Source organism: Phoca vitulina, unplaced genomic scaffold (genome assembly GCF_004348235.1).
Source record: "Phoca vitulina isolate PV1807 unplaced genomic scaffold, GSC_HSeal_1.0 scaffold43, whole genome shotgun sequence".
Lineage (NCBI taxonomy): Eukaryota > Metazoa > Chordata > Mammalia > Carnivora > Phocidae > Phoca > Phoca vitulina.
The window spans coordinates 11,518,898-11,534,988 of NW_022589746.1; the positions used below are offsets into that span (position 1 = coordinate 11,518,898).

Consider the following 16,091-nt stretch of genomic DNA (forward strand, 5'->3'; position numbering starts at 1 on the left):
TGATTCATCAGTCTTACACAATTCACAGCACTCACCATAGCACATACCCTCCCCAATGTCTATCACCCAGCCACCCCATCCCTCCCACCCCCCACCACTCCAGCAACCCTCAGTTTGTTTCCTGAGATTAAGAATTTCTCATATCAGTGAGGTCATATGATACTTGTCTTTCTCTGATTGACTTATTTCGCTTGGCATAATACCCTCCAGTTCCATCCACGTTGTTGCAAATGGCAAGATTTCATTCCTTTTGATGGCTGCATAATATTCCATTGTATATGTGTGTGTGTGTGTGTGTGTGTGTGTATTTACCACATCTTCTTTATCCATTCATCTGTTGATGGACATCTTGGCTCTTTCCACACTTTGGCTATTGTGGACATTGCTGCTATAAACATCGGGGTGCATGTACCCCTTCGGATCCCTACATTTGTATCTTTGGGGTAAATACCCAGTAGTGCAATTGCTGGATCGTATGGTAGCTCTATTTTCAACTTTTTGAGGAACCTCCCTAATGTTTTCCAGAGTGGCTGCACCAGCTTGCATTCCCACCAACGGTGTAGGAGGGTTCCCCTTTCTCCCCATCCCCGCCAACATCTGTCATTTCCTGACTTGTTAATTTTAGCCATTCTGACTGGTGTGAGGTGGTATCTCACTGAGGTTTTGATTTGGATTTCCCTGATGCCGAACGCTGTTGAGCACTTTTTCATGTGTCTGTTGGCCATTTGGATGTCTTCTTTGGGAAAATGTCTGTTCATGTCTTCTGCCCATTTCTGGATTGGATTATTTATTCTTCGGGTGTTGAGTTTGATAAGTTCTTTATAGATTTTGGATACTAGCCCTTTATCTGATACGTCATTTGCAAATATCTTCTCCCATTCTGTTGGTTGTCTTTTGGTTTTGTTGACTGTTTCCTTTGCTGTGCAAAAGCTTTTTATCTTGATGAAGTCTCAATAATTCATTTTTGCCCTTGCTTCCCTTGCTATCCCAAGTGCTTCTTACATGGCTGGTACTCACTATCAGAAGCATTTAGCCAACTCTCCTGAAGAAGCACCTACATCACACAGGGTGGATGTGTGTGTGGGTGAGTGTGTATAAGAGCAGGAAAGAGAGCACGTGTGAGAGTACAGCTTAGTTAGGAAAGGTTAGAGTACTACAAAAACCTTTAATTACCCCCAACTCAGAATCCTGAGTAAAGCACTCTACAAGTCTATTGGTTGTAATGCCAAACAAACAAAAAAGTTGCAGTTTAATGTGGTGAAGGCAAATACTTTAGAAAGGTCAAATATGTTTATAGCTTGCAACAGAAAAGTTAAGACTGTTGCAGTATCTCTAGCAAATAATTCTGTCCATTCCAGAAAAACCGACCTCTTTTTCTAAAACTATGAAGGTCACGAGAGGACTGGAAATACCACTTCCCTTCAGTATATGATGACGACTTCTCAGTTTAGCTTGCTACTAATTTTCATCAAATACACGCATGGTAACACAAAGAATAATACTTATTTTGGAGTCCTCTTTGGAAACTTCAGGGAACATTAACATTTTCAAAATGTCCCCAAAAAACCTTCTCCTGAAGAAATCTCAGTATTTTGTAGACAGATAGTACACCTTAATGCCTGGCAAAACATCTGGTTTTGTTGCTTTGGCAAAGACAAAGCTCTCCATGTCACTGTGACTCACTGCTTTATTCATCATTGTGCACTGGGGTGCAAGACTATATCTTCAATCCTGAGAGAAATCTTATCTATTGTTGTGGAAGTATTCTGCTTCAGGAGTGCCAAGCCTTGAATCACAGCCTGTACAAGAGGATTTGTCATGAAAAATCTACTGTTATGAAAATTGCCAAATTCAGGAAAGCCAAGACTTTCAATCAAGGGCTTCTCAAGAGGTTTTGTCAAGAAGTGGGAGCAATTATGAAATGCTTTGCTACACATTAAGTTCACTGTTTTCAGAAGGCAAACTCTACAGCCAGGATTTTAACTGCTGTTAACTGGATAAAATACAAACTCGTTTGCACAGTTTAACTCTTCAACCTTAAAACTAAAATGTGAAGTCCTAATCCCTTCCTTCCTAACATAGTGTTATGCCAGATCTTGCCAAAAATGATCTCATTAACCAACAGCAAAGAAAATGATGTAACATGAATTTTTCTGAAAAATCTTAGAGAATTCCTATTTTTTGACACAAGCCTACTTTCATCTGACAAAAGAATCTAGAGATTCCATTTGCTCTTTCATTCTTTCATGAGATAGCATTTTAAGCACTTGTTTTCACCAAAAACAGTCAAAATTGATTGGATATCAAAGATGACATAAAAGTTGTCAAGTCAACGACGATGGCATAGTTTTAATGTATTACTTGAAATTTAAATACTAGCAGCCCTTTCATTAAAACTTAACCATTGGGCAGAACTAAAGCTTAATTTTGATTAATTTGTAACCATTTAGAGTTATTCATTGTCCTCAAGTAGTGGCCACTGTTTTTTCCATTTAAAAAAGGGACATAATTCTTATGAAGACTTCTATTTTCCAAGTTAAAAAAAAAAATTTCAGTGTAATTAGAAACTATAAGTAAAATTTTATGTTCATGTAATATCATGCACATTTTTAGTGAGAGACTATAGCTTTCATCACATTTTTTAGAAGGTATGTAACATAAACATTTTAAGAGCCATGAGCTTAAATCTAGTATTCTGGCTCCACATTACACAGCTTCTCTATTTTTATTTGAAATTCTTTTTACTTGATTTCTTTCCCACAACTACAATGTCTACTGCTCATCAACCCTGCTTGCCCTAAACTTCTACCACTGCTTCAGCTACTGTACTGTGATTTGACCCGTTTATGGTTTTCTTCCCATTCATTCTCTTTCCCCTGTGCTGCCCTGTACTTATTCACTTAAGTGTAGAACAATTACCTTCTATATTTTTAATCAGTAAAACCAACTGTTTCCCTCTAGATGATGAAAAAATGAACCAAAGTAAATATCTCAGGCCCTCTAGAATTCACTCCACTACTATCATCTCAGGGTGTACACAATATAAAGAAATGTAAGGCAATCTATTATAATCAATATTCACTAAAATCAAGCACTAATATAAGATTCAGTTTTATAAACTAGCACCAATACATAGCACTTTGGCATCCCTAGATGTAATTTTAAAAAATCACAAAGATAGATAAAACAAGAAATGAGGAAGGAGAAAAGGAGTCAGGAATCAATACAACCACCCGCTAAAATGGTGGAAATGATCATGTTTCTGTTTTGAAGTTGTTAAAAAGAAATTAGCTTAGGGGCACCTGGGTGGCTCAGTCAGTTAAGCATCCGACTCCTTGATCTCAGAGTCCAGTTCAAGCCCCACACCGGGCTCCACACTGGGCATGGAGCCTACTTAAAAAAAAATTAAAGGAAGGCAGGCAGGCAAGCAACTTAAACTGGAAGAGAACCTTCCTGATGGCAAACGTTATTAAAACTAGAATAAATTTTTTACATAAAGTTGTGATGTCTCCCTCAATAGAGTTCTTTCTCTAGGTGAGTTTCTCCCTCTATCTGGAGTGGTTTGGGTTTTTCCTTCTCAGAGACAGAGAAATGTACAAAAATCTCTTTGTTAGAAATATAAACATATTTTGTCACACTCACCATCCAAAGAAATGAATCCCTTAGAAATTACTGTGGAAGTTCTCCCAAGAGTTTACATTCTACCCTCAAACATACTAACAGATTAAGTTTGTCACTGATTTTCAACATAGTCTTTATTAGTCTTCTGAATAAGAATCTTTGACTAATCTTAATTATAACTACATTCATGAATATTCATATCAAAGAATAATTTGCATGTCCTTATAAAAGTAAAGATCATACTTTACTAGGAAATGGCATCCAAGTTATCATCCAAAGACATCTCATTCTCAGGCAAGGTTCAGAAAGATCAAGCTTATTTTTATTTAAAGTACTGCTTCTTTAAATGCTGTCAGAATTTTATGAGACCAAGTACACCATACAGTTAATGGGTAAGATTTACTAGCATGATATGAAAATGCTAGCATGAACAGAAAAATTCAAAGAATCAGTCATTTGCTCATATGATAGTTAAGGTAGTAACTGATTTAAATGTTCGGAATAAAGAAATAAGGGTTACCAACCACCTGTTTAAAAACCTGTTTTCCAATAAATGCTCAGATCGAGGAAGAAGAAAGAAAAAAACATCAAATATAACTTACCTTTTTGTCTCTGGTCCTTACTTCCCCATAGAAATCTAGGGCCTCTTGTGCCTTTAAAAATTTGCCCCGATGTAATAAATATGCACAAATCATTACACCAGTTCGTCCCTTTCCAGCTTTACAGTGAATTGCTGCAACATGATTGTCATCTTCACTTAGCCATTGGTCAAGATCTTCACAAAAGGGTTTGATAAGTTCTAGCTGTGGTGGATTATGGTCTTCAAAAGGATACTGTGCAACTGTAGTAAAAGGATAACCTCAGAATTAGAAAAAAGTCTTTCCTGAATTGTTTATTAAAGTAGGTTAACTTTAGAAATGTTGCATTTAAGTTTAACAGGCGTTTAAAAGAAAAACCGGACTCCAGAGAAAAATAATTTGCTGCCTGATAATTTTCCAATTTTTGAATAGAAAATAGTCTCTCATTAATTCTTAAACCTACCCACTAGACAGAGAGGCCGAGCATTTTTTCCACTTAATGAAAGAGGAAACTTGGCTATGGAGAGGTAGCACAAGTCAACATATCAGAGGGAGAGGCAAACTCAAAATGAAATGTCACATAGGTAGGTTTCCTGTCAGGGCTCTCAATGCATTTTCTGACAAAAGGAGTCATAATATTTATAGCATTACATCACCACAAAGCATGTATTCCAGAGAAGGGATAAATTACCAATAAATCCACACTGGAAAGGACTGATTTTTACACTTCATAAAATAAAAATGCTAACTAAACATGTTATTTAAAGATGGTCTTGCAAATGTTAGTGTTGATTTTAAAGGCATTTACAAAAGAAACTGAAAAAACTACTTAAAAAAATGTATACAGTTGTAGTAAAGTGTATCTAATGTCAGGTCTTTTCACATGGGTTATAAAAACCCAAAATTTCACTGTTCCCTATAAGTCAGAGTTGAGGGTTTTGTTTTGTTTTTTTTTTTTAAACTTGCCTAGAAATAGGAGTTTAACTGTATCACTATTAAATTTTTTTCTTATTGGTCCCTGCCTTGGTTCCATTCTATTAAAATCCTTAAAAATCCTGACTGACATCGAATGCATATAATTATCCTGTGGGTCATCTAAATATGTGAGAAGTATTCCTTCTATCTTCAATCAACTCATTAATAACATGGAACAAGACTCAGTGTGTCGGGTGAGTCGTCCCGGGAGACAACGACTACCATTACAGGGAGTCGCCGGGACAGCTTTCACCTGGGCCTCGGCGTTCCATCTTCATCTCCCCAGTGGCACATAAAAACATCCAGGAAACTCTGTGAAACGTCTATTTAAAGCTAGATAAACCGTGACTAAAACACTCTGCCTAGTAAGCAGTAGCCTAAATTCACGAAAAAGGAAAAATTCTCAGTGAGTCTGTATTGGCTCTCAGCCATTAGTGCCTCTGAATTCTCAAACCAGCTGTTTGAACGTCCGTTCTAGATTTTTCAGAAGGTATCCACGGCAAACACATCAGTATATAGCTCATGGCATCCACCTTCTCTTTCTATCATGGTAGCATCTGCCACGCTTCTCCACTCTCCAGGTGTCTCATGGCTCAAGGGGTTCCACCAACACAGATGGAAGGTTTTTGTGGGCCCTCAGAAAAATTCACTACCCCTGGAGGAGAACTCACTGAAAGCAGCTCCTGCGCTCATCTATCAGGCTCCTCTTACCCATATCCGTCATACCCTTCTCTCCCTTTTAGGTCATGGCTCCACAGAGTTAAGTTGCTCTGTTTTCTCCCTATAATCTCTTACTGTTACACCAAATGCCTCCAACAGTAGATATAACCCTCTCTTTATTTTACTGTTCGTCTAGAAATTTTTCCTAATTCTTATAATCTACTCTGCATTTTAGTGTTCTTACTAGTACTGGTAGGTTTGTATGATAATTGTTTCCTAAAACACACCAGCAAAATTAAATTTGTTTTCCAAACTGTCTAAGACCATCTTTAAGATAAATATTTACTTCACTTAATAATTGAGATTATTAATTACTGCTGTGACAGTAAGATTTGGTCTATTGGTTTTAAGTTATATAACAAAAATACATTACTCGGCAGTTAATACCTACCTCTGCAGTTAAATTTGGCGGTATCATAATGTCTTTCAGCACACCTAAAAGAAAAAGTTTAAATGTGATCTAAAGTTACCTTTTGCATTGGCGAAAAAAAGTATAGTAACACACATTTTCTGAACTTTTATACTGTACCAGGCATCATGCTGTTTTGTATTAACTATTTCTTTCAATTCTAACAATCTATGAAGTAGGTAGTGTCATTATCCCCATTTTACCATTTAGGAAACTGATGTTAGGTGTTATGCACTTACGGCTTACACACTTGCTCACAAAACCTTGATGCCGCTCAGGCTCTCACCTCCCACCCAGCTGCTTGGGTACCCTCAAATTTCCTGTATGGACACTCTATGCGCTGAGGGAGTGTATGTTTGATTTCACCAAGTATGTACAAACAACTAACGAGTTACAGCATTGTCTTTACCTCAGAGTTGAGTACACATTGTTTTCTCAAACTATTATTTAAAAAGATATATTTTTAAAATAGTAAAATTATAAGGGCAAAGAAAAAAAAAAAGTGAACGATGCTAATGTACTCAAAAACAACACTTCCTAAAAAATTTTTAAACCAGACCTTTCTCTCTTTAGAGAAGCCAAAGGTCATCTTTTTCAATAATCTCTCAGTTTATGAGTTTTAATTAAAGTCTGAGAGTAATGAAGGCGTAATAAGTAAAATATAGAATAGTAAAATGTTGACTTAGAGCATACTAAAATTTGTCTTTTTAATATTAGTGACACGTTCGTCATCATGCACTGGTTTACTGATTAATAAGTATATTTATAAACATTAATAAGGCTCTGAAAGGGATCCCATACTTTGGTTTGTAGTCAGCAGAATCATGGTAACTACAGCTACTAACCAAATGAGATTTTTTTAAAAATTATTTAAAATAAAAACTTAGCATTTTAAAACAAATCAAGGTCTACAATCCCTTAATCTCCAATTCCGAAGTTTGAAATTTTAACATTTTCTGTTAAACTTATGGCAAACTCAATTGTTGCAGAATCTGATCTGAGTTTATGACACTGTATGCACTCTTTAACTAATACACTTGAAGAGTCAAACACTTCATGGTAGGGACTGCTCCAGACCCCAGGGGGGTGTTATGTAATACTAATAAGTATATGCTTCCATGTTACCTTTCTGCAAAGGGAAAAATTCTGAACACTGAAACACAACTGGCCCCAAGAGTTTCAATAAGTGATTATGGACATGTATTTCACATTTAAGAAATCCTAAAACTATTTGTATAGTTCCTCTATCTTAAATAGTTTTAAATCCTAATCCACATGAAAGCTGAACTAATTATAAACAAATTAGAATCCACTAGTTTAAGTGGTCAGACCTGAAATAAATCGACTTTCATACTACTGCTTAAAACAAAGCTTTTCCCCTTTTTTGCATATAATTTAATATATTGAGTTTTGCTCAAAAAAATTTATTTAGTAATGCCATATGCATATTTATGTATCCTTGCTAAATAATTTCATACTCCCTCCTATACAAAACATGACAGGTAGGAGGAAGACTGACCAAGAAAATAGTCACATTTTATACTTTCTTTAGTACAGATTAAAGAAGAGGTCTGGTAAATAGTGAAGAATCCATAACAGAATATTTTATAAGGACTCATGGAAAGATAGGACTTAGAAGGTGAGGGAGAAGGAGTAGGCTAGGAAACAATTCTAAGAAGCTGGTCTCATGGCAGCCCAACAAAAAATAAACATTTTGAGTTTCATGCAGCTTTAGTCCTCTAATATTCTCATGCTTTTTCAGGAGCTCACATGTTTGGTTTGACAAATACTGCTTAAGACTACCATCCTAAACTGATTCTCAAATATTACTGTTAAGAGGCAGAAATGGAGGAAAAGTGGAAATAATGAGCTACTACATGTCTACCAGATGTACACACCTTACAAAGGAGTTTCCATGTTTTTTAATTCATAGTCACAACAATATAATAATACAAAACATAATCTCCATCTTATATATGAGAAAGCTAAGATTTAGAAGAGCATTAAAAAAAACTTGCCCCAAACTACAATATGCAAATGGAAGAGCCAGGACTCAAGCCCAGGACCTCTGGTTACAAAAGTCAAAGTTTTTCCAGCATGGCTCCATACTTCTACTTACAATACAAAATAGAGAACAATTTTAAAAACAAAAGCAATAACAAATTCTACTCAAAATCAGCCTTCCTACAAGAGCAATATTTCATACCAACAAAAAGCAACAAAAAGCAATCATGAAACATGAAAAAGTTATGAAAATCTCTACAGGTATGGATGAGGAGTACAAGAGAACATATACTGGGGCCGGTAGTGATGGAAGTGATCTGGAGGAGGGGTTGCTAGGGTAAGAATGATGACTGTCTTCTTAGTTAAGACCACCTCCAATAACTGTGCACACATGCATGCACACACGCACACACCCAGTTCCTCATGACTTCTGTGTGGTATGTTAGTTGATAAGTCTCTCAACAAACCAAAACTGAAGATACATAAATGGAAAATGGGATTTGACTGAGACAAGTATTAGGTAACTCTGACCACTTATACTTCCTTATAATTAAAATTCAACTTAAAAGATACAATTTTTAAAAATCTTCACCTTATATTGGCTTATATGAGACAAGAGAGATGAAGAAGCATTGAAAGAGTTTTTAATGAAGCGGTAGACAGAAAGTGAAGGAACAGATAAGACTAATAGGAAAAGCTTCCAGAGAAGTGAGACTCGCCAAAGAGTCCACGAAGTATGCAGGTCTCTTCTGTAACTCTCTTCAACATCACTATCTCTAGCTTACAAAAGAAAACTTAACAGATAAAAATTAACAACAGCTAAAGGTTCACCACCAAATGATGGAGAGTTGTATGTCAAATAGAATACACGATGAAATACAGTAACCCTTTTAAAAACGAGTATCCAGTAAACATTTAAGGTCCTCAAAGGCAATAAGTGTATTATGCCTCTATCCCCATCTTCCTCCCTCTTCCTCTTATCCCCACCAGCCTACAGGTATACAAAGGAACATACAAAAATGAAATACACACACTTGCACAAAACAAACTAATTTACTAAGCATCATTATATCCAAATTTGATTAACGATATGAAGCTAATTTTGTCCTTTCTTAAAATAATTTATTGAATGCTTAATACAGAGAAATAAACAGATAGCCAGTTATTAAAAAGTCCGTATTAAAAAAATAAATAAATAAATAAATAAATAAAATAAAAATAAAAAGTCCGTATTAAGAACTGTTCTTCATCCACACATCATAATTGCCATAAAAAGTTTAATATACCATTAAATACATGTATGTCTAGTGTAAATATTTTAAGATCTTTCAGTTTATATGTTTGCAAGGACATACATCACATGTAGTTAACATCTCCAAAATAAAAGAAATAAAATAGAAACATCTGCTGCTTGCCAGACTCCCTTACCCAGAGCCAGAAATACAAAAAGGGGTAGAGAGAAGGTGAAGAATGAAAAATGTCATCAGAAATCAAAACATGCTACAACCTGGTAGTTCTAGAAACTTCTGAAGTAAAATTTGGGGAGGTTAAAACAAACGACGATGACAACAACAACAAAACCAGAAAGGGAAGATTGGCATAAACGGTGGGTGATCTGCTACCATATGTACCTGTGTGACCTTGTTCAACTCACTTAACTTCTCTAGGCCTCAGATTCCCCATCTGTAAAATGAGAAGGTTGCACTAAATGATCTCTTTCAGGTACTTTCCAGTTCTGAAAGTCTATGACTCCATTAAATGGAGTGGGGAAGGGGAGCTGAAATATAAATACCAAAAGCTACTCTCAACTAATGAGACAGTTCATTAACTCTGGGGTCCAACGTTTAGAAATACAAAAACAAAAGGGCAGCCAAGTTCCCAGACTAGCTCCCAATGCCACCTTTAACCATAATAATGTTAAGTGATCCACAGTACTGACAGTGCAAGCCTAGGTCCTAAATTCTGGAAGCAGGAAGCCACTGAATACAGGAATGAAAAGAATTTCCTTCCTTTTCTTTGGATATAATGTTAAACTCAAATAAAATTTTGAAAAAGGCAGAATTTGTCTTTGGTATCTTTCTACCTTCCTTCTGGGACTCTAAATGCCTAATCTTTAGAGTCTAAACCTGAAGTGACTCACTTAATGGACTGCAGCTTTTGACACTTCTTGTCCTGTGCTTTATTTTCTTTTTTTAAACTTAGCTTCTGAATCTAGTTATTCAAAAAGTATAAAGCTTTGAGGTTTTTATTTTCCTCCACAGAAACACTCTGGCGTCTGCAACAAGGCTAGTTACAGGAGGTTACTCAGGACGAGAGGAAGACCTATGCACAGATCATTTGTAAGCTGGGGCCGACCTACACTCAAGTCGCTACAGCACCTTTGTCTTTCACCTTGTTACCTGTCACCCCACACCCTCCACACTCCCCGCTCCCATAATCTGACCATAATGGATTGTCTGCCATATTCTAAACACTACTATGCCAACCAGCTTCTTCCATGCCATCCTCTCTGCCTGCAATGCCATTTTCCCCACTCGGAGTCATGCAGGAGAGCCTCTGAAGATTCTTTCACCCCAGCTCAAACATGCCTTTCTTCATGAAAACTTTCCTATAGGATACAAGTACTATTTCCACTGTTCTCCACACAGCTCTCTTCTATACAACAGTTACCTCTTCTACAATACTATGTCTACTTATCACATCAGACTATAAACTATCAGAGACTGAAACTGTATCTTGTTCACCTCTGTACCACCACCAAGTTCTACAAGGTCTAACATGTGGAAACCATGGCATAAATGTTTGCTTCTTTGTGAATCCGAGGAAATTAATGAAAACTCACTAGGAGAAACAATAACGGTGTCTACTTCACTCTCATGTCTTCTGAGGTCTTATCAGAATAGAAAGATCACTAAATTAAAGATAGAAAAGCAACATCCCACAAGCTGACAAGGCACACAGAATCCTTCATCCTTTTTGGTGATGATTTAAATGCCCACTGAAGGGAGAAGAGAATCTTGCTCTTACATTTGAGAAATAAATTCTACAGAAATTCTGACAATCAATCGGGAAACATAACTTCAGATTAAAATTTTTCCTGTTGCATAATTTACAGACATCACATAGGAAAAATAAAAACCAGGTAGAAAAATAACACATTTTATATACCATTTTTTAAAAGGTAAAAAATGGGTCAATATTTTGGGAAGGAATAATAGTCTTCAAGGGCAAAAATGATAAAATATTTTCTTCCCATTTTTCTTTTGTTCTTTTTTTCCTTTTCACATCCCTACTCACAAAGTCAAAAAGAAAAACAAAAGGTTAAACATAAACTAGCTGTACCAAGGAGGCAATCTTTACATCCTTGCCTTAAACAAGATAAACCACCCAACTCAACAATTTCAGGTAACTTATTTTTGTTATATACAGTTAGAGAATACCCTAACAGCTGTTTCAATCAAATGACCTAAAGACACACAATAAACAAAACTACACCCACTCTGAAGCATATACCTCTATGGAAGATGTTATTAATGCTTTAACAGAAAAGCTCTGCTGTGAAATACACTTCAAGTTACCACCTGGTTATTGGCTCAAAGATGGGCTAGATGCCAAGTCATTTAAACCAGATCAAGTAAAGTGAATGTGTGCCAACATTGTTTTGACCTCATCACTATACTTTCTGAATGACCTAACAATGCTCTTAATCAGACGTCTTGGACTAATTGTTTTAGGAACACAATTCCGTTAAAATACATCTTTAACTCTACCTGATTCTAACAAGGAAATAACTTTCACTTAATAGTTATTTTAGAAGATATTTTGCAAGCATACAAATAAAAGACATACTTACAGATTGTATATCTTGTAATGGTTTTTATGCTTTGAATCCAAAAACCTTAAAACAAAACAAACAAACAAAAAGCCACCATTAACAAAAATGAGCTAACATTTGAAATTACATTTATACTATTGAGAAAACCTAAAAGACAGATCCCGTTTTTCCTAATCTCAAATACCATTTAAGAAAAATAAATAAATAAATTCCAATAAATATTCCCTTCATGGGTTTAAACTAGTAATCAGGTCATTCTTAAATAATTATTACATTACACAGATTTATACAATCTGAAGTAAAGCCAGAGCTTTTCATAGAATAAATATTTTCATAATCTTCTCTCTTTAGCCTAACATTATGAGATTGAGTATTAAATAAGTTATTTAAAAGGCAGCATTAGCACTTAGCTCAAGTTCACCTAGCTCATTCAGATGTGAGAGAAATAGTCATGTGTAATCAAGTAATCTTAAAAATAACCCTGAAAATTCAGCCATCATTTTCTTTCAAATGAGAAACTTTTCATATTTGAAAGATGCAAGTAGTAACTATTAACTCCATACAAAGTTTATTAAGTATTTTCACATATATATTCTCAGTTGACGCTCACAAACATCTGAGAGAGCTTCTTCACATTTTACAAATGAGGGAAGTAAGTGTCAAAGAAATTACAAAACTTGCCCAAGGTCATACAGCTAATAAGCCAAAGAATCAAGACCAAAGACCTCTCCCTCAAAACAGTTACAAAACTAAACAACAGCAACAATTACAGCCAACAAAAGCACTTGCCATGTGTTTCTACCACATTTAAGTACTTTATGCATATAAATTTGTTTACTCTTATGAGGTAGGTAATAGGGGGAAAGGGGTTAGAAAAGTATAAGCTGAGGAAATAGGATAAACAGAATAAAAAGACAAATGGAAAACAAAAGAGAAGATTTTAAAAGATTTAAAGTCTAGGAGTTTCAACATATGAGTAGGAGTTCTAGAGAAAAGAAGAGAAAACACAAGAAGAAGAAATCCAAGATACAATTCAAGAATAATACCCTAAACTAAAGGACAGGAGTTTCCAAAATCAAAGGATACAATGAGTATTCAGCAAAAATGATGAAAATAGACCCAAATACAGGTGTATATAGCTCAGTGAAATTTCTGAATACTGAAGAGATAAACGTAGGACCCTAGAAGCTGCCCAAAGAGGAAATAGGTTTCATAAAAAGTATCTGGAATCAGAATTACACCACCCGTTTTAATGGCAACACTAGCAGCTAGAAAACAATTGGGCAAAACCTTCTGAGTTTGAGGGAAAACTATTCCCAGCCTAGAATTCCATACCAAAAGAGATATTAAATCAAGTGTGAATATACAATAAAGGCATTTTTAAACAGAGAAATCTCAAATAATTTTGCTGCCCAGACAATCTCTCTCAGGAAGTTACCAGAAGATGTGTTCCACCAAAACAAGGGTGGGAAACCATGAAAGAGGACGATTCCAGGAACTGAAGAACCCAGCTCACGAGAAGGGAAAAGGGAATCCTCAGAATGACGGTGAAGGAACATCCTAAGTAGACAGCTATAAAGCAGATCTAGTGAACAACTGACCCAGATCAGGGTAGATCAGAAGGCTCCTGAAGAAGATAAAATCGATAAAATACCAAATGTGCTTGAACATGTTAAGAGATTTATATAGTTTAGGGATAAATTAAAGTTAAGAATATAGAAACTAAGGAAGCTAAGAGAGAGAGAGAGAATTTTAACTCCAGGGAAAATAAAATGTTTAGGAAAAAACAGTTACAGTACTTAACTGTAAATCGCATTTATCTAGTCATAATCACATAAAAACCCAAAATTTATATAACCAAAATTACAATTTAGCTACTAGAAGGAGGGCTGAAAATGTGTGGTTGGGTAGAGGGAAAAAGTTCATAAATTTGGATGTGAAAAATCATGCCACAGAGTAGTATGAGGATTACTTGTAACTTTGTCACTAGTTGAAATGATGTATTTGTATGTCACACTAAAACATTAATTACAATCAACACTTAAAAATTAAGTTATTAGAGTATAGATTTTATATAATTTGTTAACTACAGTATTCTAACAAATTTTTGTTTTAATATTTTCTGAACTATTATAATCAAAACGAATATAACAATGACTTTCTCCTATACCAGCAAAACATTCTCTAATGGACTTAGTATGACAAGATGGGTTCCTCTTATTTCTGCAGAGTCAGGCCCTCATCCCATAAACCACTCAGCAGTTTCTAGACCAGGCTCTTTCCTTGCACGACCAGTGTTTCATCAAGGGTTCCGGGTCACTAGTACTTTTTTTTAATGGTATGCTTTCATGTTTTCATTCCTTGATACCCATTCCTATCAATATTATCTTTTATTTAAATGTACTGAGAGAACATGTATTAAGTACCTGAAACTGTGCTTGTTTCCCTGGGATAAAATTATTTAAGGACTATTGTCCCTGCCGTCAAAGTAATACTAGAGGAACTGTATCAATGAGAATAAGGTTTAGCTGTGAGAAACAGAAGAAGGTCGGTGGGGGAGGGGCCCATAAACAAATATGCTACTAATTATATTAAATACATTACTCTCCCACATAAATTCCAGGATCAGTAGTCTACAACTGGTTGGGTAGATTTGTTTCATAAAGGCCTGGAGCCCAGGACCCTTCCATCATATGCTGAGCCAACATGATGGGCAGCCCAAGGTCCAAGATAGTGTGCCATTATACTTGTAGTAAGAATAGACCGGAGAAGGGAAAGAAGGATAGGCCCCTCCTTTAAGAATTCATCATTTCTACTTAAAAACAATAGATTTAAAGTTATCACATTATCAAATCTAGCCACAGGGGAAGCTGGAATTACCATGGGCACTCTGGGAAAGCACGTACACAGCAAACAAGCAAGTGTTCTATTAATGATGGGAAAGGTAAAGATGACCATTGACTTTCTCGATAGTTGTTCTCTTCTCTAATTTCAATTATCTCTAATCGTTATTTTCTTCTGCAAAACAAAAACAAAAACTAATGACTAATACTAATGTAACAGGTATATTTGTAATCCTAATTTAAAGTCACTCTAAGAGGGGCACCTGGGTGGCTCAGTCATTAAGCATCTGCCTTCGGCTCAGGTCATGATCCCAGGGTCCTGGGATCGAGCCCCACATTGGGCTCCCTGCTTGGCAGGAAGCCTGCTTCACCCTCTCCCACTCCCCCTGCTTGTGTTCCTGCTCTTGCTATCTCTCTGTCAAATATAAATAAATAAATAAATAAATAAATAAATAAATAAATAAATAAATAAATAAAATAAAATAAAATAAAATAAAATCACTCTAAGAAGGAGTCCATAAGCTCCACCAGACAGCCAAAAAGGTTCATGGCATAAAAAAAAGACTAAGAACTCTTGCCAAGGGATAAAGGGAAACAAAGGAAAATTACTACTTTGTGGTTCTGGGGATGACTGTTAATAAACCACAGAGGACAATATTTCATTCTAGTATTTCATGTGTACTTTTCTTTAAATATTTAAGTTATGTGTCACTTTTTGTGATTCTTCAATTTAGCCCACTTCTTCAACTAACCAAGGAAGCACTGCTTCTGCTCAGACGACTTCTACTCCACTATGAATATTCTACAGGAAAAAGTGGTGTTACACATCCTTTCTCTCGTCTCTCCTACCCTCTTTATCTTCTCAATCCCTATACCTTTCTCAATTTGTACTTTTGGATTTTTTCTTTAAACTGAGGTAAAATTTACATACAGTGAAACAGATCTTAGGTGTACAACCATCTCCATCAAAATACAGAATACTTCCACCACTCCAGAAAATCCCCTTATGCCCATTTGCAGTCAAACCCCACTAAGCTCCCAGGCAGCTAATATTACCACAGATTAATTTGTCCTTGTTCTTGAACTTCATATAAATGTAATCATTT

General features: G+C 35.7%; 1 protein-coding gene across 2 annotated transcripts in view; it reads right to left on the bottom strand.

The window, feature by feature from the left end:
• Window positions 1-16,091, bottom strand: part of PTEN (phosphatase and tensin homolog) — an 88,622-nt gene that overhangs the window by 25,578 nt on the left and 46,953 nt on the right. Inside the window, exons 2-4 of one of the 2 annotated variants that reach the window (XM_032430414.1) lie at window positions 12,161-12,205; window positions 6,286-6,329; window positions 4,224-4,462 (exon numbers count right to left, since the gene is read on the bottom strand). In XM_032430414.1, the coding sequence (XP_032286305.1) occupies window positions 4,224-4,462; window positions 6,286-6,329; window positions 12,161-12,205 (328 nt within the window). The remainder of the gene's footprint in view (window positions 1-4,223; window positions 4,463-6,285; window positions 6,330-12,160; window positions 12,206-16,091) is intronic. The other variant, XM_032430413.1, reaches the window with a different exon arrangement.